Source organism: Dasypus novemcinctus, chromosome 9, assembly GCF_030445035.2.
Source record: "Dasypus novemcinctus isolate mDasNov1 chromosome 9, mDasNov1.1.hap2, whole genome shotgun sequence".
Lineage (NCBI taxonomy): Eukaryota > Metazoa > Chordata > Mammalia > Cingulata > Dasypodidae > Dasypus > Dasypus novemcinctus.
The window spans coordinates 6,061,175-6,087,212 of record NC_080681.1 but is presented as its reverse complement, the minus strand read 5'-3'; the positions used below and the strand labels follow the sequence as shown (position 1 = coordinate 6,087,212).

Below are 26,038 nucleotides of genomic sequence, written 5' to 3'. Positions count from 1 at the left end.
TTTCGTACTCTTTATAAGGCCTCTAATAATCTGGATTAAGACCCAACCTCATTCAGTTGGGCCACATCCTAACTAAAAATAAAATCTTCCAGAGATCCTATTTAAAAAAAGGTTCATGCTCACAGAAATGAAGCTTAAGATTAAGAACCTGTCTAAATTGTGGTACGTAATTCAATTTACTACACTGGATCATCCACAAGTGCTCTTTTTTTCTCCTCCATGTCTACCTCATGTCCAGACATCATAGCACGGCATGAAAGCTCCCTTACAGTGCATGCCTTTATGTCTTACCAACATCATCTCCAGCCACTTGGCATTTTGAATTTGTGCTCCAGCCACACTGAACTACTGCCAGTTCCTCAGATAATTCCTGTTCTCTCTCATTTTCAAAGTCTTTGTTCAAGGTGCTTCTTTTCCTGGAATTCCTTAACCTCTTTTTCATCAGACTAATTCTTATTAACCCTTAAGACTTAGGTCAGGGAGAGTGGATGTGGCTCGAGCAACTGAGCACCCACCTCCCCCATGGGGGGTCCCAGGTTGGGTTCCTGGTGCCTCCTGAGGAAGACGAGCAGACAACCAGCAGACAGGCAAGGCAGCCATGCCGGGGGGCGTGGGGAGGATAAGAAAAAAAGACTTAGCTCAGAGTTACCTCCTGGAAGTGTTCTTTCACCACCCCCATATCTGGATTAGGGGGTCCTCTGTGTGCTGGGATAGCCCCTCTGCCTATCTTTGTCCCATTTGTGTGACACTGCTATAATCTCTAATCTTTTGTCCCTGTGCTTGTCTCTCTCTCTAAATGGTGAACCCATGGGAGAGGGTATCCATAGTCTGGAATATTCTGACACATGATACAGTAGGTGCTTAATATTTGTTGAAGGAAGAATGAAGGGACTTACTGGCAACATCCATAAACAGTTACAAAAGAAAGAATGATGTCAGCAAGGAGTTAGGAAACAATTTAGAAGCAAGTTTTTTTTATCACTCATCTTTCTGACTAAGCAGAAAAACTGCTGGGGTTCAAGGGTGGTTAGCGCTGTGTCCCTACGATGCTCCACCGTTGGGGGGCTGCAGCAAGGCAGACGGCTTCAGGAGCCCCCAAACGACTTCCTTTTGTTCACCCGTGTCGAAGGCAGGTGTGCCGAGGTTTGGCAAGCTGTGAGTCCATAAGTACTCTGGAGAGGGGCCACACTCAGCTTTGATAGGACCACTTTCCCTCAGTTTGATTCATGAAACGCTGCGGAGGAGAGATCCATGCTTAGCTGCTGGATTATCTCGTGGAAAGGAGACTGGGCTTTTTCTGCAGGAAAAAGCCTAGCCTTTCTGCAGGAGGCTTCTCCCCCTCCCTCCCAGAGGAGAGTGAGGACCAATGACTGCAAGTTATGGAGAGACCAAATTCAAGTTTGCCTCAGAAAGAAGTCTCTAGTGGTGGAGCTTTCTGAAGGTGGAATGACTGTTCTGTCAGAGAGTGAGCTGTTCAGAGGCCGAGCGAGCAGGCGGGGACTGCTGTAGAGGGAATTCACACACGCAACGGATAGAGCAGGTACTGCCCTACTTGACCTCGAATGTCCCTCCCGCCTTAAAATTCCATCTTGTAGCAAAGTAGCAAGAGTAACCTTCTCCATTTCTTTCATTTAGAGAGCAAACTGAAAGTGAATCCAAGCAATCACGTTCAAGAGATCTCCATCAACTCCAACACCAAAATAGATTGTAGCATCTTGTCCCGGTCCACAGGAAACCTTCAGTTGGCCATTATTTGGTACTTTTCCCCCATTTCTGCTAATGCATCCTGGCTGAGGATCTTGGAAATGAATCAAACCAATGTTATAAAATACGGGGATGAAATTCACAACCCAAAGAGGAAAAAAAAATTCCACACTGAGAAAAATTCCCGAGAGTCGTTTCTGCTGCACATTCTAAATGTGGATGACAGCGATCGGGGCAAATATCGCTGCACTGTGGAGGAATGGCTCTTGTCTGCAGATGGTGCTTGGCACAAGCTTGGAGAACAGAAGTCTGGGACAACAGAATTGAAACTCAGGCCCACAGGTACATCTCGTGAGTGTGTGCTCCCACATCTTTCTGTAGGGTTGCCATCTTTTCTTGGGCAACTGTTCTATGGTGTGACTATGTGAGGGTAAAAATATGACCGTGTCATAGGAAGAGAGCCCACCTAAGCAATGACCGAGGACCTGGTAGCCCTCGCAAAGAGGGGAGGTCACTGAAAGCGAATCAATCTGAGGTTTCAGGAGCTGGGATGGAACAAGGTCCCTCTGATGGGTTTGCTTCTCAGCCGGGCAGCCTGGTCTACGGTACCTGGGGTACCGTATCTCCCGATCTCTCTAATAACAAGCTGTGTCATTCCAGTGGGGCTCTACTGTAATTTGGCAGAGGAAGAGTAATACGAAGCATATTTCTCCCACTGCGAACAGAAACTGTACAACTCTATAGGGATGTGCGGAGAAATTGCTTTTCAACATTTGGCTGCCTAAACATAAGGCAAGTAAGAGTAGTTAACTGTTGGAATGGCTTACTGAGGGACTCTCTTCCTCAGGAGATCTTTAAAAACGTAATGGAAGTTCCATCCGTTTGCGTTGGCCTTGGAGTGCGGCTGTCTCGATGTGGTGATTAGGTCTCTCAGCATTAGTTAGGTCACCTCCAGTGTTGATTAAAATTAAATGAATGTCCCAGCTACAGTTCAGGAGCTGGCCGAGGTCCAAGAGCACAGTACAAATACATAGATCTGGCTGGGAACTTAATATTCTGTTTTCAATGGAACATCAAAAAGTAAGATGATGACTGAACATTACTACACATAGGCCCCCGGGAATATAAAGATAAATAAGGCACTGTTCTTGCCCTTAAGAGCTCACATTCCACAGGGGACAGCAGGGCCTAACAAGTAGAGGGGGGGGCACTTTTTTCTGCCCCTCTGTTGCACCTTCTCCATGTTCTTCGGGCTCCTTTCCCTCTCCTGGCCAAATGCGGGCGCTCCTCACAATAGACCCCTGGTCTGCTTTCCTTCTTCTCTCCTTTCTCAGTACTTTAAAAATACGGCCCTGTTTTAAACTCCCACCTTTGAGATGATAATGTTGTAGAAGTTGAGAGAGGTTCAATTATTTGCGTATAGAAAGGCCAGGACTCAGGAATGACTTTGAGAAGGAAAAATGATTTATTGACAGCGGGGCCAGACTCAGGAGCTTTCTGTTTCCATCCCGAGCCCTGGAACAAGATTTTCAAGTTCCTTTTATACAGAGTGGGGAGTCAGACGGTGCTTTTGTCAAAGAAAACCACTTTCTTTGTTAGTTAAGTCTTTGCCTGAGTACCAGGTAGGTTTTGAATTAACATATCGCTCACACCTCAGGTGAGCTTGAATTAGCATCTTGCCCACATTCCGTCTGGGTGCAACTTTGAATACACATTCAGTCTTACATCCTTTCTGAACATTCAAAACCCATAGGGCCTAGATCACTTAACTGGATTCCTAGAGACTAGGCACGTTTGGATACAGAATTAGACTATTTTGAATTTATGCACAGGCTATATTCTGTTTCCCATTTGAGGCCAGGTCCAAGTTCCCTTAAGCTTCGGCATCACCACCATCAGAGTCTCCCTGGACTGACTGGTATGTATATAGAGTTTGCATCGCTAAATGGCCTCCCAGGACTGGAGTCATTGCCACGGTCACCAAGGGCAGGACTGCAGCCTCTCACTGTCCCACACCCACAAGTCAGGACAAGTTAGATTATCTCCGAAGAGACAAAGAGCCTCCCACCCATAGCCCACACCAGTAACGCCAAGTCTGTATACCTAGCCCTGAGGTACTGAGCTTCGGGCCTTTAGACCCAGCTGCCTGCTGTACAGTTTCCACTCGGGTACCCCGGAGACCCTCAAACACAGCGTGACCCATGATCCATTTACCATCAGCTCTGCCCCGCCCAAGACTCCTTCACGCCTCTGACTTCCCCATTCGTGTGACTGCGTCACTCTCCCCCATTCACCCACGCCAAAATCCTAACGTGTGTACGCGCCTCTCTCAAGGCGGCAGCTACTTCTTGACTTAAGCCAGCGCTTCCCACGTAGAAATGATGGCCTGGTGCCGCTAGAACTTCTAGTATATCGAGAAATGCCTAAAACCTCTTCATGTGACGTCTCCCAAGTTCAGTACACTTGTAATGAATTCAAATTCTTTTATAATAAACGAAACGTACCTGTGGTGTGGGCGTGGCTGTGGGTGGGCAGTTGGTTTAAAGAGGGGGTTAAAGAACAGGCACCAGGAAAAGATCCTGAGAAGGACCGGTCAGAATTGTCGGAGGGGCATTTTCTCTGAGGTCAAAAGAAGAGGAGTTCTAGCAGAAAATAAACTTCAGTGGCAAAGACCCCGGCAAGGACAAGGAAGACGAGAGGGTCACTTGGACGGGGAAGACGAACCCTCACTGAGGACCTTTGCTGAGGTCCGGAAATGGGGCTGGGAGCTGGGTTTCAGGAAAGGAGGGCGCAACCTGAAGTGAGGAAGCAGGGGCGGGATCACATGTGCTGATGTCCCCATGCTTTGCCGGGAAGGGAAGGGAAGCACGATGGTGAATAAGAAAGACTCCAGGGGAAACGGACTTTGGCCCAGTGGTTAGGGCGTCCGTCTACCATATGGGAGGTCCGCGGTTCAAACCCCGGGCCTCCTTGACCCGTGTGGAGCTGGCCATGCGCAGTGCTGATGCGCGCAAGGAGTGCCGTGCCACGCAAGGGTGTCCCCCGCGTAGGGGAGCCCCACGCGCAAGGAGTGCGCCCGTGAGGAAAGCCGCCCAGCGTGAAAAGAAAGAGCAGCCTGCCCAGGAATGGCGCCGCCCACACTTCCCGTGCCGCTGACGACAACAGAAGCGGACAAAGAAACAAGACGCAGCAAATAGACACCAAGAACAGACAACCAGGGGAGGGGGGGAAATTAAATAAATAAATAAATCTTTTAAAAAAAAAAAAAAAAAAAAAGAAAGACTCCAGGAGCAGAGAAAAATGTTTTTCCAAAGACAGATTAATAAATATGTGTGTGGTGGAGTTGAAAAATGTTCACACATCCCGTAATTTCTTTATTTTGTTTATAACCACTCAGGCCTTCCTTTCAAATCCTCACCTGCTCATTAGTAGGGGTGGGGGGGGTTGGGAAAATTTCAAAATCAAACGTGGTCTGATTCAATCATTTAAATAGTCTCCTTAGGTGGTATTCAAATACTTGTATAAAAATAGCCAATGTCCCAGATAGCCTCCCCCACCCCAAATGCAGTCTAAGCCTGAGATGATATCTGGGTACCTGAGAGAGGGTATTTGCTAAGAATGAGGGGAGGGCTGAAAGTTTTAAATATTGCCTCTGGGAAGTCCACGAAGGAGTTGACCAGGGAGAAGTAAAAGCAGAGGGCAGAGGGCCCAGCTGAGGCTGCGCAGGGTCCTGAAGGCGAGAGGTGGGATTAGAGGCCAGTGTCTGGAGTGATTCATATGGAGAATTTTCTAGGAAAATATGAAAGAAGAACAAGGGGTCAAGGAAAAGTGTTAAAGATGAAGGCCTGGAGATGGTGGACTGGAAAGACACGGGACTCTCTTCTTTCCCAGAAAAGTAGCTAGAGGACAGGCAGAAATGGCCTGGAAAAAAAAATCTCCTTGGGTTTAGGACACCTGGGGAAGCCTGGACAATGCCCGGAGGAGAGAGGGGCAAAACTACGAGTTAAAAGCCCAGTTGCAAATGCCAGCGTCCTTCCCACCCTATAGACACTTTCGAATTCCCAGGCCTCGGGGCCTGTGGCTACAAAGGATTCAGCCTCTCCAGGAAAAGGGAGAGAGAGGGACACAGCCAAGACTGAGTTGGCTTTATTTTTTTAACTGTTTTTTTTAAAGATGCATAGATCACAATAACTGTAACATTAAATAATGTAAGCGCTTCCCGTTTACCCCACCCCCCACTCCTCCCACATCAGCAGCTTCTTTTTGACTCTGCTTTCGATCCACTAATTTGCCTGGCTGGGTCCCACCGGCCATTCCAGGGTAGGCGGGGCCGCCTCATTGTTTGCCTTGGGAATGCCTCTGAGCAAATTTGAACTAGTAGGCTCTTAGCCTCCAGGAAGGAACGTGTAAACGATAATCCAGTCCCGGCTGCGGTGAACACACTCAGACCTGGCTTTGAACTGAGAGGGCTGCTAAAGAGTGCCATCTGCTGGCAGACCGAGGAAGTGCATGAGGAAATTAAAAGTAAATAAGAGGCTTTTTCTGGCCTCCACAGCCTCCCTCCTCAAAGCCCTAGGAAGTGAGTCTGCAACCGATTACTGGGTCCAGGACCTAAATTTGAGTTACTGACAGGGACAATCCTAAAGACCCAGAACAGGTGGAATCAAGAATCAAAGAACAGCAGTAACACACAGCCCCCACCAGTAAAACCCCACAATAGAGGGAGAAATTGAGCATCGGAGTAAACTCACTACCCTAATCAGATGCCTAGACAGCAGCAAAAAAATTACAAGCCATACTAAGAAAATGGAAGAAATGGCCCCCAAAAACAGTGTATCAAAGCCCCAGAGAAATGTAGGATTTGAGACAGCAAATATCCAAAATCAAAATAATGAGTTGAATGACAATATGGCCAAATAATTAAAGTACATCAAAAAGACACTGAGTGAGCACAAAGAAGAATTTGAAAACCTGAATAAAAAAGTAACAGAGCTCATGGGAATGAAAGAAAGGATAGGTGAGATCAAAACACATTAGAGGCATAAAACAGCAGTCTCAAAATGACAGAAAAAGAGTAAGTGATTCAGAAGACAGAACACCTGAAAATGAAGAGGAAAAAGAATAAAGAGAAAAAAGAATGGAAAAAATAGAGCAGGTCTCAGGGAGTTGCATGGTAACACAAAATGCAACAACATACGTGTCATGGGGTTCCAGAAGGAGAAGAGAAGGGAAAAAGGGAAGGAAGAGTATTTGAGGGAGAAATAGCTGAAAACTTCCCAACTCTCATGAAAGAAATGAACTTACATGTCCAAGAAGCATAGAGCCCCCAATTGTCTTGGAGTAAATAGACCTGTTCCAAGACACTTACTCCTCAGAATGTCAAATATCAAAGATAAAGGAGCAAGGGAGAAGCAAGTCATCATGTACAAGAGACATCCAGTAAGACTTAATGTGGCTTTCTCATCAGAAACCGTGGAGGTGAGAAGACAGTAGTATGATACAATTAGGATATTGAAAGAGAAAAACTGCCAGCAAAATTGTCCTTCAAATATGAAGGTGCGTTTAAAATATTCACAAACAGAAACTAAGAGAGTTCATTCTAAAAATCCAACTTTGCAGGAAATATTAAAGGAAGCCTTGCAGCCTGAAAGAAAAAGACAGGAGAGAGAGGCTTGGAAGAGAGTATAAAAGAAAGAATAGCAGAAAGGATAATCAAAAGAGTAAAAAGACAAAAATAAGACATATGGAAACCAAAGGATAAAATAGTGGAAGTAAATAATGCATTTACAGTAATATCTTTTAATGTAAATGGATAAACTCCCCAATCAAAAGATATAGGCTGATAGAATGGAGGAAAAAAAACTTGAGCCATTCTTATGCTGCCTACAAGAGTTTTGCCTTAGACCCAAGGATATAAACTGGATAGAAGTGAAAGATTGGAAAAAGTTACTCCATGTGAACAGTAACCAAAAATGAGCAGAGGTAGCTATACTAATATCAGACAAAACAGATTTAAATGCAAAAAAAGTTGTAAGAGATATAGAAGGCCATTATATATTAAATAAAAGGGACAATCCACAAGGAAGAAATAACAATCATAACTATGCAGCTAACTAGGGTGCCCCAAAATACATGAGGCCAACTCTGGCAAAACTAAAAAGAGAAATAGACATCTCTACAATAATAGCTGGAGACTTCAACACACCACTCACATCATTACATAGAACAACTAGACAGAAGATCAACAAGGAAATAGAGAACTTGAACAATATGGTACATGAGCTAGACCTAACAGACATACGTAGAATGCTGCATCCAAACTCAGTGGGTTCTACATTCTTCTCAAGTGCCCATGGTCTTTCTCCAGGATAGACCACATGTTAGGTCACAATGCAGGTCTCAATAAAAATAAAAATTATTGAAATTATACAAAGCACCTTCTAAGATGATAATGGAATGAAACTGGAAATCCATAATAGACTGGAACAAGGTAAATTTGCAAATGTGTGGAGGCTGAACAACACACTCCTAGGTAATCAGTGAGTCAAAGAAGAAAGTGCAAGTGAAATTAGTAAATATATTGAGATGAATGAAATTGAGAACATAACTTATCAGAACTTATGGGACACAGCAAAGGCAATTTATATCCCTAAATGCCTATATTAAAAAGAAAAAGAAGTAAAATAAAAGACCTACTGGAAAACGGGAGAAACTAAAAAAAGAACAGTGACCATTCCTATAGCAAGCAGAAGAGAAGAAATAATGAAGCTTAGAGCATAAATAAATGAAATTGAGAACAACAATAACAAAACAATAGAGAAAATGAACAAAATCAAAACCCTAGCTAGATTAACAAAGAGAAAAAGAGACGAGATAAAATAAATAAAATCAGAAATGAAAAGGGGAGTTACAACTGACCCCACAGAAATAAAAAGGATTATAAGAGAATATTATGAGAAACTGTATGACAACAAATTAGACAATCTAGATGAAATGGACAAATTCTTAGAAAAGCACAACCTACACTGACGCTATAAGAAATACAAAGACTTAAACTAATGACATTTAAAGAGATTGAATTAGTCATCAAAATCTCCCAACAAAGAAAAGTCCAGGACCAACTGCCTTCACAGGAAATTTCTACCAAGAATTTCAAGAAGAATTAACACCAATCCTGTTTAAACTCTTAAAAAATTGAAGAGGAAGGAAAATTACCCAACCCATTTTATGAAGCCAACATCACCTAATACCAAAGTCAGATAAAGAGACTACAAGAAAAGAAAATTACAGACCAATCTCTCTGATGAACATAGATGCAAAATTCTAAATGAAGTACTTGCAAATCAAATCCAACAACATATAAAATAGCTTATACATCATGACAAAATGGGATTTATTCCTGATATGCAAGGGTGGTTCAACATAAGAAAATCAATCAACATAATACACCACATTAACAAATTGAAGGGAAAAAAAACCACATGATTATCTCAAATGATGTAGAAAAGACATTTGACAAAATCCAGCATCCTTTCTTGATAAAAACACTTCCAAAGATAGGAATAGAAGGAAAGTTCCTCAATATGATAAAAGGCATATATGAAAAACCCATGGCCAACATCGTACTCAATGGGGAAAGCTTGAAAGCTTTCACTCCAAGATTGGTAACAAGAAAAGGACGCCCATTGTCACCATTGTTACTCAACATTGTACTACAAGTTGTAGTTAGAGTAATTAGACAAGAAAAATAAATAAATAAAAGGCATCCAAATAGGAAAAGAAGAAGTAAAACTTTTACTATATGCAGATAACAAGAGCCTATATTTAGAAAATTCTGAAATGTCTATAACAAAGTTACTTGATCTAATAAATGAATTCAGCAAAGTGACAGGATATAAGATCAACATGCAGAAATCAATAAGGTTTCTATACAATAGTATGGAACAATCCGAAGAGGAAATCAGGGGGGAAATCCATTTACAATAGCAACAAAAACTCAAATACCTAGGAATCAATTCAACCGAAGAAGTACAGGACCTGAATACAGAAAACTATAAAGCAGTGCTAAAAAAAAAATCAATGAAGACCTAAATAAATGGAAATGCCTTCCATATTCATGGATTGGAAGACTAAACATCATAAAGATGTCCATCCTACCCAAACTGAATTATAGATTCAATGCAATAAGTCAAAATTCTAACAGCCTACCTTACAGAAATAGAGAAGGCAATTACCAAATTCATTTGAAAAGGAAAGTGCACCTGAGTAGCCAAAAGCATTCTTAAAAAGAGGAGTAATGTGGGAGGAATTTCGCTGCCTGACCTTGAAATGTATTACAAAGCTACAGTGGTCAAAACGGTGTGCTATTGGCATAAAGATAGACACATTGATCAGTGGAATAGAATTCAGAGCCCAGAAATAAACCCTCACCTCTATAGCCAGCTAGTTTTTGGCAAACCTACCAAGTCCGTGTTAATGGGACAAAACAGTCTCTTCAAAAAATGATTCTGGGAGAACTGGATATCCATAACCAAACTAATGAAAGAGGACCCCTATCTCTCTCCCTATACAAGAATCAAGACCTAAATGTAAAAGCCAGGACCATAAAACTACTAGAAGAAAATGTAGCAAAGACCTTGCAGTAGGTGATAATTTCTTGGACCTTTTACCCAAAAAACACACAACAAAAGAAAAAATAGATAAATAGGACCTCCTCAGAATTAAATACTTTTACACCTCAAAGGACCTCAAAGGACTTTGTCAAAAGGGTGAACACACAGCCTACACAATGGGAGAAAATGTTTAGAAATTGCATGTCTGATAAGGGTTTAATATCAATGCTATGTGAAGAGATGCTACAACTCAACAATAGAAAGACAAACAACCTGACTGAAAAATGGGCAAAGGACTTGAATAGATATTTGTGCAAGGAAGAAATACAAATGGCAAAGAACACATTAAAAAAATGTTCAATATCACGAACACATTAAAAAAATGTTCAATATCACTAGCAATTAGGGAAATGCAAATCAAAACTACAATGAGATATCATTTCATATCTATCAGAATGGAGACTATTAAAAAGACAGAACTACAAGGGCTAGACAGGACGTGGAGAAATAGGAACACTTATTCACTGTTGGTGGGAATGTAGAATGGTACAGCCACTGTGGAGGACTGTTTGGCGGTTCTTAAAGAAGTTGACTATAAATTTGCCACATGACCCAGGAATACCACTACTGGTTATACACCCAGAAGAACTGAGAGCAGTGACATGAACAGACATCTGCACACCAATGTTCATAGTGCCATTAGTCACTATTGCCAAAAGATGGAAACAACCAAGGTGTCCATCAATCAATGAATGTATAAACAAACTATGGTATATACACACAATGGAATATTATGCAGCTGTGAGAAGAAGCAGAATTGTGAAGCGTATGACAACATGGATGAACCTGGAGGACATTATGTTGAGTGAAGCAAGCCAGGCATAAAAGGACAAATACTGCATGATTGCACTACTATGATCTAAATGTATTGTGTAATCTCATTGACTTACTAACTTGAATGTGGGTCACCAGAAAATAGAATGAGGTTAGAGAATGGAAAGCTGAGGGTTAACTTGTGCAGAATTGGTAAAAAGGATGTATGTTAATCTTTGGAAATGAATAGAAAAGGTGAAAGCCCAACATAATGCTTGTAACTAGCAGTACTGTTTTGTGGGTATGAAAGTGGTTTAATTGGAAAGTCTAAGGTCATATATATTACTAAATCAAAAGCTAAAAAATGTAATTTGGGACTTTATAGCATACTAAAACTGCATGTGAAATATGAATATGAGTAAAGTTGTATATATAAGACTTTTTCTTTGAAGCTGAACAAATAAATGTTAATATTACAAGATGTTAATATCAGACAAAAAATAAACAATATTCTACTAAGTGGAAGAAACAGACACAAGTGTTATATATTGTATCATTCCATTTATATAAAATGTAAATATAAGTGAATTTATAAAGATGAAATTAGATTAGAGGTTATGTAGGGCTGGGGAAGGACTGCTAATGGCTGTGGAGTTTTTCTTTTTGAAATAATGAAATTGTTCTAAAATTTTTTGTGTTGAATGCACAACATTGGTTATATGCTTTGGATAGATCGTATGGTATGTGAATATATCTCAGTAGAACTGCTTAATAACTAAATAAATAATTGTGTAAGAATAGAAATAACAGCTATGTATAGCCAGGGAAGCATAGAGAGATTGAGGTGAGTAATTTCTTGTTTGTTGGTTGGTCTGTTTTTTGTTTCTTATTATTGCAATAATGGCAATGCCCTAATAATGATTGAAGTGATGAATGCACAACTATGTGATTTTACCAAATACCATTGATTGTACACTTTGGATGAATTGTATGCTTTATTAATATGTACGATAAAATCAATTTGTTTAAAAAAAAAAAGATGAAGTACTGATTGTCTAAAGAATCTAAGATGGGATCTCCCCGGTGAGAACTAAATTCTCCAGGCTGAAAGTTTGGGTTCTTCTCTAATTATGGCCATTTTGTTTCATAGGAAGTGAGGTGCGTGTCTCCAAAGGGGACTGGGCAGAGAACGCTACCGAGCATGGAGAGGTGGCCATTCACTGCAACCTGGAGAGTTCTGGCACCGCAGCTTCGCTGTTCTCTGTGACGTGGTTCTGGAAGAGAGAAAACTCAGGGCGTAGAAAGCTGGTGCACCTGCAGCACGATGGCTTGCTGGAGTATGGCGAAGACGGGCTCAGGAAGGCCCTGCACTGCTACCGTGCGTCCCCCGCGGCCTTCGTGCTGACGCTCCGGCGGGTGGAGAGGCAGGACGCTGGCGTGTACTGGTGCAGGGTGGAAGAATGGCAGCTGCACGGAAACCCGCGCAAGTGGGTGAGCCAAGCTTCCGACGACTCAGGGCAGACGGTGCTCACGGTACTGCCCTCAGGTAACTAGGGGTTAACTTGCTGCCCAGCTCGTGTGCCAGGAAAATCTCGCTCCCCTCTTAGGCCTTCCTTCCCAGACTGCAGACGCTTTGAAGTCTCCCTCAAGTTTCTCTCAATAGTAACTTATTTACTCAAGCAAAGTATGCGTGAGGTTTGGAAACAGCCACTTAAATGTCAGGGACATCTGAGTTGCTCCTCCCTCGCCTCCCAGACAAAAAAAGCGGTCAGCATTGTACCTTATTATTTATTTAAGATTTATCCCCCACCACCACCTCCTCACTGTCTGCGTTCACTGTGTCCATTTGCTGTGTGGACATTGCTGTGTCTACTCATTTTCTCTTTAGGCAGCAATAGGAACCAAACCCAGGACCTCCCATGTGGGAGAGAGGCACTCAGTCACCTGAGCCACCTCTGCTCCCTGCTCTTGTCTTGTCTTGTCTTGTCTCTTGTCTCTTGTTGGGTTTCCTCTTTGTGTCTCCTTGTTGTGTTATCTTGTTGCATCAGCTCGCTGCACCAGCCTGTGGTGCCAGCCTGTTGGATCAGCCCACTGGGTCAGCTCGCTGTCTTGCTGTCTTCGCTAGGAGGTGCTGGGAACTGAACCCCCGTGGACCTCCCATGTGGTGGGCAGGCACCCAAACGCTTGAGCCACATCTGCTTCCCCGTACCCTTTTAAATAACCAAATAACATGTGGAGTCAACATCCTTACCTCTTGGCTGACGCTCTGCTTTGGGAGTGCTGACCTGCTCTGTGATGAAATGAGAAATAGGGAGATAGCTGGGTGAATTTATATTTTGATCTGACTGAACCAAAAGCAGCTACACCTAAATGCTCCAAGTCAAAAAAAAAAAGACCTTGTCAACAAATTAAGTGCCAAGCTCCTTGTCTCTCTATGTGCAGCAAACAACCAGGACTTTTGACAATGATGGCCGTTTGGCGTGCCTCTTCCATTTCACCATAAAGGCAACAAGATGGCAGTGTGTACCCATAGAACTCGTTTACAGTCTCCAGCAAGGAAGATAGCTGCTTGTTAATCACTGGCCGGAGGCTGACCCTACTTTACGTGGGAAGATCATCCTGTTCAGCCTTCTGCACGGCCTCAGGAGGGATGTGGTACAAAAGGCCAAGAGGGAAGAGAGGGCAACCTTGGACCTTAGTACGGGCATATATCAAGCAATTGTTTTTTTGTTTTGTTTTTAATTTATTTCTCACCCCTTCCCCGGCTCCCCACCCCCAGTTGTCTGCTCTCTGTGTCCATTCGCTGTGTGTTCTTCTGTGACCGCGTCTATCCTTATCAGTGGCACCGGGTATCTGTGTTTCTTTTTGTTGCTTCATCTTGTTGTGTCAGGTCTCCATGTGTGCGGCACCATTCCTGGGCAGGCTGCGCTTTCTTTCGTGCTGGGTGGCTCTCCTTACCGGGCGCACTCCTTGCGCGTGGGGCTCCCCTACGCAGGGACACCCCTGCATGGCAGGGCACTCCTTGTGCGCATCAGCACTGCAAATGGGCCAGCTCCACACGGGTCAAGGAGGCCCGGGGTTTGAACCGCGGACCTCCCATGTGGTAGACAGATGCCCTTAACCACTGGGCCAAATCCGCTTCCCACAATTGTTAATTAAAGCAAAACTTTCCCAGCCAGCCTAGCTAAATCTTCCCTGGAGATCAAGGAGCTGGCAGGTGTAAGCAGATCATTCTCCCAGCTGCTCCTTTCTGGTGGGTTTGAGAAGGCGAGATGTGAACTATAAGCTCACAGTCACTGTAGAAAGGGCCACTGGAGAGGGAGGGCAGGATCTCGGTGCCCCCCACCAGGGAAAGTCAATGGCCAGTAACGGTAACGTCTAAGGCACATCCCTAGCTGTGGTGGGCTCCTTAGGAGGGAGAAAGTGCTGTCGGGACGGCTCTCTGAAGTCGGGACAGCTTGCTTCCAGCCTTGGCAGTGCTTCTAGAGTGGAAGTCTAAGTTATCTGATACGGTCCTGAGATTTCATTGTCCTGTTCCCCTGTCATTCTTCAGTCTTCCCAAGTGTCCAAGCAGAATTTTTTCCCTTATCAAACTTTCTTCCATTCCAACGATTATAGGAAGTCCAACACCCTTGAGCATATTCTGTATGTATTTTCTCACTGGGATTCAAAGTCTCTGTAGAAACAGCAGTTTGGCATTTTTTTCAGTTGAATAAATGGATAATCATTGTAAAGTCTATATTCTGTGACAAAAGAAGCACATCTCTGAGGCAGTCAGGATTCATTATAGCATGCATACACTGTTAAGGTTTGTGGAATCCTTGTAAAGCAGGTGCAAGATTTTAAAAAGATGAACTCTGGAAAGAAAGCATTAAAAATTGAGTTGTATTTGTATTCTTCAGAATTGAAGACACTTAAAAATCTTGTGCCACCACCTGAAGGTTGACAAAAGGAGGATTTTCATTGTAACTAAAGTCAGGATTCCCAAGGAAATCCCTGTAATAAAGCGCCTGGGTTCCTTTGCCTTGCTGGTAGCTAGTGTGTGGGATAAAACATTCCCAGGATTTGGAATAAGAAAATAGTAGGCTTAACTTGGGCCACCTACAAGCTGTGAAGTCATACCTTGGTTACTCACCCTTTGTGAGCCTCAGCATTCTCATAAAATGAGGATCGTAAGATAAATACATATAAAGTACTCAGCACAGTTTCTGACATATCGAAAGTGCTCAACAAATATTAACAATTCCCTTTTCCCTTATGCCACCAAACATGGTTCACACACACACACACGTATATATCCGTCTATGTGATAAGTGTTTTGATTTATTCAATGAGTATTTATTGAGATTCTGAGGATACAAAAACGAGTATGCCCGCACCTGTTCCCACAGAAGTCAGAGCCTGGTGGGGCCATGAAATCCAACGTGAGACGTGCCGTGAAAGAAGCACTCCCAGGATGCTGGGGGGGGCGGGGGGATGGTAAAAGAAGCAGGGCTGGGAAAGGGCTGGGTGGGGAGGAGCTCTGAGAAGGTTCCCCAGAGTATGAAAGAAAAAGGCCTATTTTAGGAAAAGGAAATGGCTTGTGGGATGATAACAAGATGTGAAGCTTCACGTTACAGTCAGGGAGCTGCCAGGAGGGGCAGACGGCAGACGCCTGGTTCATGGGACCAGGGAGAGAGATGAGGCTAGGCAGGTGGGGAGGGAGCAGGTGTCAGACGTATCCTTTATACGCAGCTAGGAAGGGTGAACTTTGTCATGAAAGTCATGGGATGCCATTGAACGATGTCAAGCAGGCAGGTGACAGCGTCAGATTTGCATTTTAGAATGCTCCCACTGGGAGCAGTATGAAGGTGAACGGGGGGAAGGACACACCTGGAGCAGGAGGATTATTTGAAATTGCTTGTAGGAATCCACATGAGACAGGATGAAAGCCTGAATCCAGGCAGTGCCAGAGCAGACTGAGAGAAGAACAGGTATTAGGTATTAAGAGGTATAAGGTACAGGATATAGAGACCAATTAGCTATGGGTAGAGGGTAAGTGAGCAGAAGGGGACAATCAAGGACTAATGCCTGCTTTCTGGCTCAGGTGGATAGTGGGGCCACTCACCAAGAGAGGTAATACAGGAGAATGGTTTGGAGGGAGGAGGCTTCAGCTTTGAGTGAGTTGGGGAAAAGCTGCGCGTGGAATACCTGGGAGAGCTGTCCAGTAGACATCTGGACTTCCACATGGGATCTGCACCAGAGTTACAGATTAGGAGTCATCAACTCTGGCCAGTAGTTCAGAAGAGGTCATCAAGGAAATGTGAATTGAGGAGAGGAGATGCCCAAGGATGGACCTGAGATACACCTCCACTTAGCAGGGAGGTGGAGGAGGCATGGCCAAGAGGCTAGAGGAGAACCAGGGTTCAGTGGTATCAGAGAAACCAAAGGCAGAGGGTATGAAGAAGGAAGGAGAGTCAACAGACTCAAATATTGCAAAGAGGTCAAATAAGATAAGAATGGGAAAATAGCCATTGGGTTTGGCAATAGAGGGCAATTACATGAAAAGGAATGGTAGAAGTCGTACAGCAGTGGGTTAAGAAGTGAGCAAGTGGACACATCAAATAGAGATTACTCTTTCAGGAGCTTTGATGTAAAGAGAAAAAGAGAGGACAATAACCAGAGGGCAAGAGGTCTCAGTGAAGGTGTTTTAGTTTTGCTTTGTTCTGTTTTGGTTTGAAGATGGCAGGGACTTGGGGACATTTACAGTATAGGGAAGAGTCAGCAGAGAGGAGGAAGATGCAGGGCGGAAGACAGGGGCTGTGACTGACAGTCCAGTAGCTTGCTGGGAACATGCTACCTCCTTCCTAGAATGTTCTTCCACGTGACCTTTACTGGTTAACATCTACAATAACACCTGCAATAACGTGTTTAACATCCATCACACTCCTAGACTATCCCCTCTGTCGATGTCTGTTCCCATCACACTCCTAGACTATCCCCTCTGAGAAGGCAGAGACTGTCCATGTCTGTTCCCAGCCCTGGCACAGTGCCTGGCGCATAGAAGAAGCTCGGACCTTTATGGAATCACAATGTAATTGCCCTGCTGGTGTGTACCAGTTCTGTGCATTAACAAAAGCCAAGTCACGTATAACGCACTACAGATTCCTGCTTCTCACCTGGTTTTCCACCATCTCTATTTATCTATCCCAGGCTGGGTTAGTTTTAGGACTACAAAGTAGAACTGTGAAGTGGGTGGCAGAAAAGTTGACGCACTCCCCTGGGAGCACGGATGTTGCATTTCCTTCTCCTTCTTACTTCCTTACCAATGACTCAGCCCAGGCAGGGACTACTACCTGCGTGTTTTTGTTTTCTTTTCACCTTCCCTTCATACCCCAGATAGAAACATCTTCTAGAGCATTCTCTGTGACTAAATAATAGGCCGTGCTGTAAGGCTTTCATGAAACTGGATTATTTGGAGTTCCATGGAACTTGTTATTATTTCCCAGCTTTTCCTGGGTAAGGATCTGTTTAGAAAATGGGACCTCAAAGGCGATGTGTGCCCTACCACGTTGCGGTTTCTAGAGAGACCCTCCCCTTTATCTGTGCTTCCCCAGGGCCCCCAACAAGGCCTGGCCTATAGAACTCAACAAGTAGTTGGTGAAAGAAGGAGCAAGCCAGTCTTCACCTGGGCCCGCCAGGATGTGTCGGGGTGCACTTCCTGCGGGGCACACTTGCATCAGGTTACCTTACCCTGCTCTTATTTTTGACGGGAGTCAACTCTCCCATGTGGCCACACACGGTGTGGTCAGCTGCCCGATTTTGTGGTTTGGGGGCTGGGAGGAGTTGGTAGTCCCGTCATCATCCCGTACCTCTCCTCTGGAGCCGGCTGCTTGTCAGTATTTCTGAGGTCCTGGCAAAAAGGCATGTTTGGCAGTAGGTAAAGCCAGTTACAAAGTAAACCTCCTGATGAAGTGGCCTCATTACAGTTTGGCGCTTTTGCAGGGCTTGTCCTTTGGCTTGGGCACTTACTTGGATTGAATCAGATTGCCAACCCTTAATGGTTTTGAATGTCACTAATTCTAATCCAGATATGGGTGAGAAGCAGATGGTAGGAAATGATGAATGCGGGACCCAGAACAAACACAGCCCTCCCCAAAGGGGTAATTTAGAAGCACTGGAGTGGACAGTTTGCTAGCAGTTGGCCAAATCCGCGCTGTGAAGAGAGCACTTTGTCAACCTGTGATGGCAGAACACTCCACAGCAGAGCAGCCCCCTCCCCGTTAAGACAGTAAGCCCTCTGGAAGTGTCTCCAGGCTGAAGGTTAGCCTCTGGGTGCCCGAAGAGCCAAGGACCAGCTTTCGTCCTCCTCCCACCAGCTGGTCTCGCCTCCCCATCATCACACTGCCATCCAGTAACTGTGAGATAGGGCCTCATGGACTCTCACCTCACGTTTCTTTGCCTCCCATGACTGGAAAAGGAAGCCAGAGCCTCCTGGCTAATCATTTGACTTTTGGCTGGATGTCATCCAGTCCTGGGGACAGAGGGGTCAGAGGGCTGGGGAGAGGCCTGGTCTGTGGGGAGCATGGTCAGGCCCGTGGCCCCTGGGGGAGAAACCAGCAGGCTCTGGCCTTACTCTCTGCCCGTTCTCTTGGGAGAAGGTGGCCTGTGATTTTCCTTGCTTTCTCAGTAGCGTTCTAGCTAATAGTTATTGCTTGCTGATTCAACAAATGTGAGGCACTATGCTAAGTGCTTTATTATGCATTATCTCATCACGACTCTAGAGATTATTATTATCCCCATTTGCTTGATGTGGCAACTCATGATTTAGAGAGGAAAAGCCACTTGTCTAGTGTCAATATTAATAAGTTGGAGAAGCAGGATTTGAGCCCCGCTCTTGAGATGTAGGTACTCATTCGCTGCTCTTTCCTCTCCATCACTGGACTTAAGGTTCCATTCTCTTTCAGCATTACTGTCCACTCCTCCTCCTTAACCATAAGACTTCAGATGTGTTCACATTAAGACTTGGGAGAATTATCGTGGCTAAGTAGGGCCTTTTTGGGAGAGGGGTCAGGGAAATAATAGAGTGGTTGTTAACTCAGAAATCTAACTTTATCATTGCACACCCTTTCAAAAACAAAAACCACATTTAGGATAGAGAATACAAATGAAACCATTGAAAATCCAGGCAACAAGCCCTGAAGCTCCTTGCTGGTCCTACCCAGAGCTGCCAGACTAATGTTCAGGGATGGTCTTGAGTTCATGTAACACGTGGCAGGCCCTGTGGGTTCCCGTGTGTGGAATTTGCTCATGCAATCCATTCGTTCATCAGTCTCCACTGAGGACCTGTGGACCAAGCACCGCACAAAATGAAAGATGCCCAAGACACTGGCCTACCCTCAAGGACCTCACAATACAAGAGTTGAACAAATGTCTAGATTCTTTCCTGACTTCCATCACAAAGATATTCTCCAAGGTATAAAATCCAGTAAGGCCAAAACTGGAATTCTTACTTGTGGCAGGAAGCTGACCAAAATGATCATCTATAAACCTGTGTTCTTCTCTAAGAATCTGTAACCCCATGAATCCTGTAGCTTAACATTTAGGGTAAAAATTGCTTATGTCTTTACAATTTTGAAAAAAAAAACCACAGCTGCTATTAGCCTCAGCTTAGCCTAATTTTAAATACCCTGTCATAAGAAATGTATTTAGGGAAGCAGATGTGGCTCAGGCGACTGAGCTCCCGCCTACCACATGGGAGGTCTGGCTTCAGTTCCCGGTGCCTCCTGGAGAAGACGAGCAAGACAGCGAGCTGACGCGATGGGCTGACGCAGTGAGATGACCCAACCGAGAGACAGCAAGGAAACACAATGAGAGACACAACAAAGCAGGGAGCGGAGGCAGCTTAGGTGATTAGTGCCTCCTTCCCACATGAGAGGTCCCCAGGTTCGGTTCCTGGTGCCTCCTAGAAAGAGAAGACCAGCACACAACAAATGGACACAGCAAATGCAAACAAAATGGGTGCAGAGAAATAAATGAATAAATAAAATCTTTAAAATAAATAAATAAATGTGTTTGGAAGACGATATTTAGTAGTTGGCATCCCCTTAAGCGTGTGTCTTTCTCCGTCAAGAGGCTGTGAAGCCAGTCCTTTGACTGGTGGCTAAGGGCATCGTTTCCCAGCGCCTGAGGTCTGCGGGTCTACCTCACCTCTGCTGCCTGGCTGTGCGGCCAGGAGCCACTTCAGGGCTGCTTGGTGAGCTCCACTCTCTGTGTCTCATAGTGCTTCCCGGTGGATTGCAGCTGGTGGATGGTCATCTGCTTCAGCATGCCTTTAGATAGTATATTTTGCCCATCAATCTAATTTAATTCTGATCAGCAAAAGTTATTGAGCACATGTGCTAAGTCCTGTGGATGATATAGAGGCAAATGGCACTCTGAGACATGCTAAGTAACTATAATAATACAAGAAATGGTTAAGGGAAGAGGATGTGGCTTAGGCAGTTGGGCGCCCCCCTACCACATGGGAGGTTCTGGATCAATTCCCAGTGCCTCCTAAGGAAGACGAGCAAGACAGCAAGCTGAAGTGACCAGTAGGCATGGCAAGCTGCCATCAATGAACTGACCCAACGAGGAGACAAACAAGGAAACACAATGAGAGACGCAACAAACAGGGAGCAGATATGGCTCAGGCAATTAGATATCTCCCTCCCCTGTGGGAAGTCCTGGGTTCGGTTCCTGGTGCCTCCTAAAAGGAAAACAAGCAGACACAGAGAACAGACAGCGCGTGCAAACAGTGGGGGCGGAGGGATAAAATAAATCTTAAAAAAAAAAGAGATGGTTAATCGGGAAGAAAGAGGTCAAAACAATGGGCTGCTTCCTGAGACAGGGGCAGAGAGGGAAGGAGTGTGTTTTGAGCCCTGAAGGACCCAGAGGATTAGGGTTCTGAGCAGCCAGGAAGTGAGGACAGTACGAGCAGCACGGGAAAGGAGTGGAGTGGGGCTGCTTGGGGAATGGGAGCTCAGTTTGGAGAGGCAGCCTTGGTCAGGCCGGGAGGGCCTGGTGCAGTTGCATTGTGAGGACAGTGCAGCGGTTTGGGTCGGTTGGTTTTGTCTCAGAAGCAGCCGTGGGAATAGCTGTTAGACATGCAGGACGGGCAACGTGGTTGGGAACAAGGGTTGAATTATAGATATCTTTTCTGAGGAAAGAAGATTAAAGGAGAGGCTTTGTTTTGTCTTGCTTGGCTTTCTGGCTGCTCACTTTAAGTAGGTCATTGGAACCTCCAGTGGCTGGAAATGGCTGGGCATGGGGCACGTAGGAAAAGCATCCTCTTCTCGGGGTGAAGGCGTTCTGTTCTTCCAGCTCTATTTCCTTTGCTCCCCCCGTATGACTTAAAGGGCCTATTGCTGTGTGACCCCATTTTTTAGACATGCATTTGCCTGTAGAAATAAATCCCAGAGTGTTTATAACTGATTAGGACAAATAAGTTGGCAACTAATTATTCTCTTTCCTTTTTCTCCGTTTGGTTGCAGAGCCCACCTTTCCTTCCAGGATCTGCTCCTCGACCCCTTTACTCTACTTCCTGTTCATCTGCCCCTTCGTTATGCTGCTGCTCCTGCTCGTTTCCCTCCTGTGCTTAGCCTGGAAGGTCAGGAAGTTATCCAGGCTGCGGCTAGAGGCCCAGAAAGAAAAGGCCCTCTGGGTGGACTTGAGGCAGGCGGGATGCAGGAGTGGAGAGGAAGAGGAAGATGACGGCCTGTGAGTCCTGGAGGAGCTGGGGAAGAGCGCTGCTTCCTCTGGCCTGCCCCGGAGGGCGGCAACTCGGCTCCTGCCCTCCACCACGTCCGTGGCCGCGGGCAGTGACGGAAGGGCCTGAGGGGACATTCCTTCACACCGTCGAGGGATTCTTTGTGTCACCTCGTCCGCCCCTTGCCTCTCCCCGGGCGGCAGTGTCGCTGCCCCGTCTTATACCCAGCGCGCCTCCTGAGGTTCAGGTTCCCCATCTACAGAGGGGTGGGGAGAGCCTCCCTCTCGCCGCCCCGGGACGGTGAAATGAGAGCACCAGCAAAGCCCTGGCCGGCTCCCCGCCCCTCCTGTGCCACTGTCTCCCCTGGAAACGCTCGGAACGCTCCAGTCGCAAAGGCTCCCGCTCACCTTTTTCCTCTCGGTAAGAGGCGTGATGTCAGCACGGCATAAAGAGTGGAGAACGTGCTCTCCAGGTCTGTGAGATCTGCCTCCCCAGCTGGAAGCTACCTTCCTTCAGGCAGAAGTCCCGTTTTCTTCCCGGTCTACAGATGCCGCCTCAAGAGCTCTGCAGAGCAGACGCTTCACCAAGTTATTTGACAAAACAATGAAACCTTTTGCAGCCTGAATGTTTTAGGTCTGTAAGATGTATTACACCGACGCTGAGGGAAGTAAACCAATGCTGAGGGAAAACTTTTTTTTACTTGCATGCAGTGGTGCTCAGTCAGCCCCTCTCCGCTCCTGGTCCTCCTGTCTTCCCTCTCTCCCCCCGAAGGCCCGTCTGGCTCCTGGTTTGCAGCCAGTGCCTGTGCTTTGACCTGACAGGCCTGGATAGTGGAAAGGATGTTGAGGTAGCCCTGGGGGAGGCGTTCCGGGGTCAGCGCTAAGAGCCTGGCTCCCCTGGATGGGCTCTTCTCAGTCGAGAGAAGCGCGGGGAAGCGTCCGGGCTTGAGGCTCTCAACGCCCCAGCACACCCCACTGGGCCTGTGCTCACCTCACCTTTTCTCAGAGGCTGCGCGGGGAGCAGATGTGGCTCAAGCACCTGCTTCCCATGTGCGTGGTTCCGGGTTCACTCCCCGGCCCCGGGTACCCCCCCCCCAAAAAAAAAAAGCTGCTCAGGTCTTGTCGTAGCCAGGATTGGCAGTCAGTCAGTGCCGCCCACAGGCTGGAGAAAACACGTCTGATTATGGGCTGTGTGACCCAAAGGGTTGCGTTTACACTCGGTGATGTGCATTTCCCAAGAGCAGCTTCCTTTAAATCATCTTACCGGGCACACGGGTCCCGTCCTCCCCAACATACTCTGTTCCTCTGAAGGGCATCCTCGGTGGCTCTAGGCCCTTGCACTGCAGACCTGCGGGCTCCTTAAATCCCCTTTCCAGCCTCGTTTAACTACTCCAGAAGTTTCCTTAAACTTGTCAACACATTCGTTTCTCCCCCGCGGGCAAGGGGCCGTATCTTACAGGTAACAAAGCTGACGTTAAGACTTCTTGGGAAAGCACAACGACCCCCCCCACCCGCTTTTCAGGGACTCGTATTGTAAGTGGGATTTTGAAGGGGAGGAGAACGGAATCGCAGCCCTGTCGGAGACCCAGAGACCCGCCGGGTAGACTCGGTGCTCCCTCCTGCCTGGGGAGCTCGTGCGCCAACCCGCACTCAGGCACGGCCTGGCCCTCCCGGGTCATGAGCTTGTCTGCGCAGATGCTCTGCTTTCGTTAACAGAACCTAGAGCACGTTAGACTTTCTAAGCTACCAGAGTGCCCTATTTTGTACATAGTGAGTTTTCATGCAACTAAAATCCCAAAGTCTTTTTTTTTTTCTCCCCTTTTTGAGCTTCTACAATAAACTTTGTTTCAATTCAATTCAGTGGGCATTTAACATTAAACCAACTCTTTAATTATATACTGGCTCACTTTAATTTTTTGAAACTTAGTGGAGAACTTTATTTTTCACTCATTGCTTTCAACTTCCCCATTCTATCTCACCACCCAGTTTTGATTTCAGCTTTTTATGTTATAAATCCTCTTTGGTGGGAGCAGATGTAGCTCAAGAGGTTGGGCACCTGCTTCCCATGTACAAGGTCCTGGGGTTGATCCCCGGTGCCTCCTTAAAAACAAACAAAAAAACACCAATCCTCTTTGGCAACAGAACCAACCCATATTCAGGGCTTGGCAAATGATGACCTATGAGCCAACTCCTGTCCACAGTTTTATTGGCACACAGCCATGCCCTCTCGTTCATGTATTGTCCATGGCTGCTTTTGCAATAAAATGGAAGAGCTGAGTAGTTGCCACAGAGACCGTGTGGCACGCAAAGCTGAAATATTTACTATCTGGCCTTCGACAGGAAAAGATTGCTGACCTCTGCTCTGTTTTAATGTCTGTCTTTAGCAATGTGTTATGTTCCCGGAAAACATGATCAGAACCACTGTACCTGAATCTGGTATATCTGACTAATAAACGATCTTGGACGCTCAGGGTTGGTGTCTAGTCTAAGCTCTCTTGAAGTCTGAATCCCTTCTACCATTCCCGTACCGTGGACCAGCCACTCATCACATCTGTGGGATTCCATTCTGTGCAAGACAGGTTGACACAGAGGTGGATGAGGCGTGATGTCTCCTCTCATTATTTTTAGTCTGTTAAAACATGTACAGGAATAACTGATCTGTGGCCACAGGTCGGTACATTGGTAAAAAGTGATGTGATATAGTAACTCCTTACAAGTATATAGAAGCTTTTCATCGTCTCAGTCTCATGCTGGAGGGATTGCTATCTTCATTCTATAGGTGAGGGACTAAAGCTCAGAGAGGCTGGGATTGATCTAGGATCACCCAGCCAGAGGCAGAGGAATAAGAAATCAAATTTAGGTCTGTTGACAACAAGACCTGGGCTCTTTCCTCAATAAAAACATCATGCTTGAACTCATCGTTGTAGGAAACGTCTGGCAGTGACAATGCCACCTCGCGTGGCTATTATGACTAAATCAGACACTTTGTGGGAGTAAGTTTGAACTAGCCAAGCAGTAGATAAATGTTTCTATAACCCAAGTTTTTCAGGCTTCTGTCTATGCACATAAATTAAATCGTCAGTAATAATCTACATTCCACAGATTTTTGTCCCAGGCTGCTTACATAGGACCTTCAAGCATTCCTGGGGATTGCCCAGGGCCTTGTGAGTTTACATGTGCTCAGCACCGAGTCCACTCTCCCGTGTTCCCTGTGTAGCAGGGATGCTGGAGCACGTTAGGCACCAAGCTGGGTGGTGTTCCGTGGTAAGCAAGGAAAAGTGTTTTGCTTTCATTCTGTCTTTGTGTTACTCTCAGTTATATGGGTAAGAATCCAAGGCTGCTTGTGCCTCTGAATCTCTAGATTCCTTTGTGAAAACAGCTCCCGTAGTCTCTGCCCACTATCTCCTTTCTCCATGGGGTCCAGACACGAGCCTGCCCCATTTTCTGCTCCCAGGGTCCTCAGCACTGGCCTCTTCACCCCAGGTCCTTTTCTTGCCTGCACACAGGTCATGCAAATTATGCTTATGGGGAGGCTCAGAGAATTCTACATTCCCTTTAAGCTCCTCTGGGACTTCTGTTACCCTGGTTGTTAATTTTTAACTCTAATGCAGTAAAGTGCTATGGGCATTTGGAGATCAGAGACATCTTCACAAAGAACACATCATTTGAACTGGGATTTGAAAGTCAGGATATGTTTTGACAGAAAATGGGGAAAACAACTCTCTGAGCAGAGGGAGCCCCTTGAAAGGCTCGATGCCTAGAATAGTTGGGTTTGATGTTAAGTGTTAGATCGTTGGAGGGAACCAATGAGAGAGAAGTCTGGAAAGGAAGTTAGAGCAAGATTGTTGGGAAGGCGGCAGGGGAACATCTTGAACACAGCAGAAGGACAGGGACTTTATTTGGCAGACAATGGTGAGCCACTGAATGTTATTTTATAGTGAAGCAACAGCTGTGCTTTAGGAGAATGAAAAAAGCAGCAGAATGAGTGATGGATGGGGTTTGGGGCGAGGGCCATGGTGGTGTCAAGTTGGGGCAGGGCGGGTACCTGGAGAATATGCAACGAGTCCCTAATTAAAACAAATCAGTAACAGCTCTTTGAGTACAATATAATATAGACCAAGGATCATAAAATTAAATGAATTCAAGGTCCAGGCAGGTAAAATATGAGAAAATTAATCAGTCTG

General features: G+C 45.5%; 1 protein-coding gene across 1 annotated transcript in view; it reads left to right on the top strand.

The window, feature by feature from the left end:
- CD101 (CD101 molecule) overlaps nucleotides 1–24,324 on the top strand; it is a 47,002-nt gene extending 22,678 nt beyond the window's left edge. Inside the window, exons 7-9 of the mRNA XM_058302983.1 lie at nucleotides 1,636–2,046; nucleotides 12,280–12,675; nucleotides 21,641–24,324. Coding sequence (XP_058158966.1) covers nucleotides 1,636–2,046; nucleotides 12,280–12,675; nucleotides 21,641–21,870 — 1,037 coding nt within the window. The 3' untranslated portion in view covers nucleotides 21,871–24,324. The remainder of the gene's footprint in view (nucleotides 1–1,635; nucleotides 2,047–12,279; nucleotides 12,676–21,640) is intronic.
- Nucleotides 24,325–26,038: the final 1,714 nt, after the last annotated feature.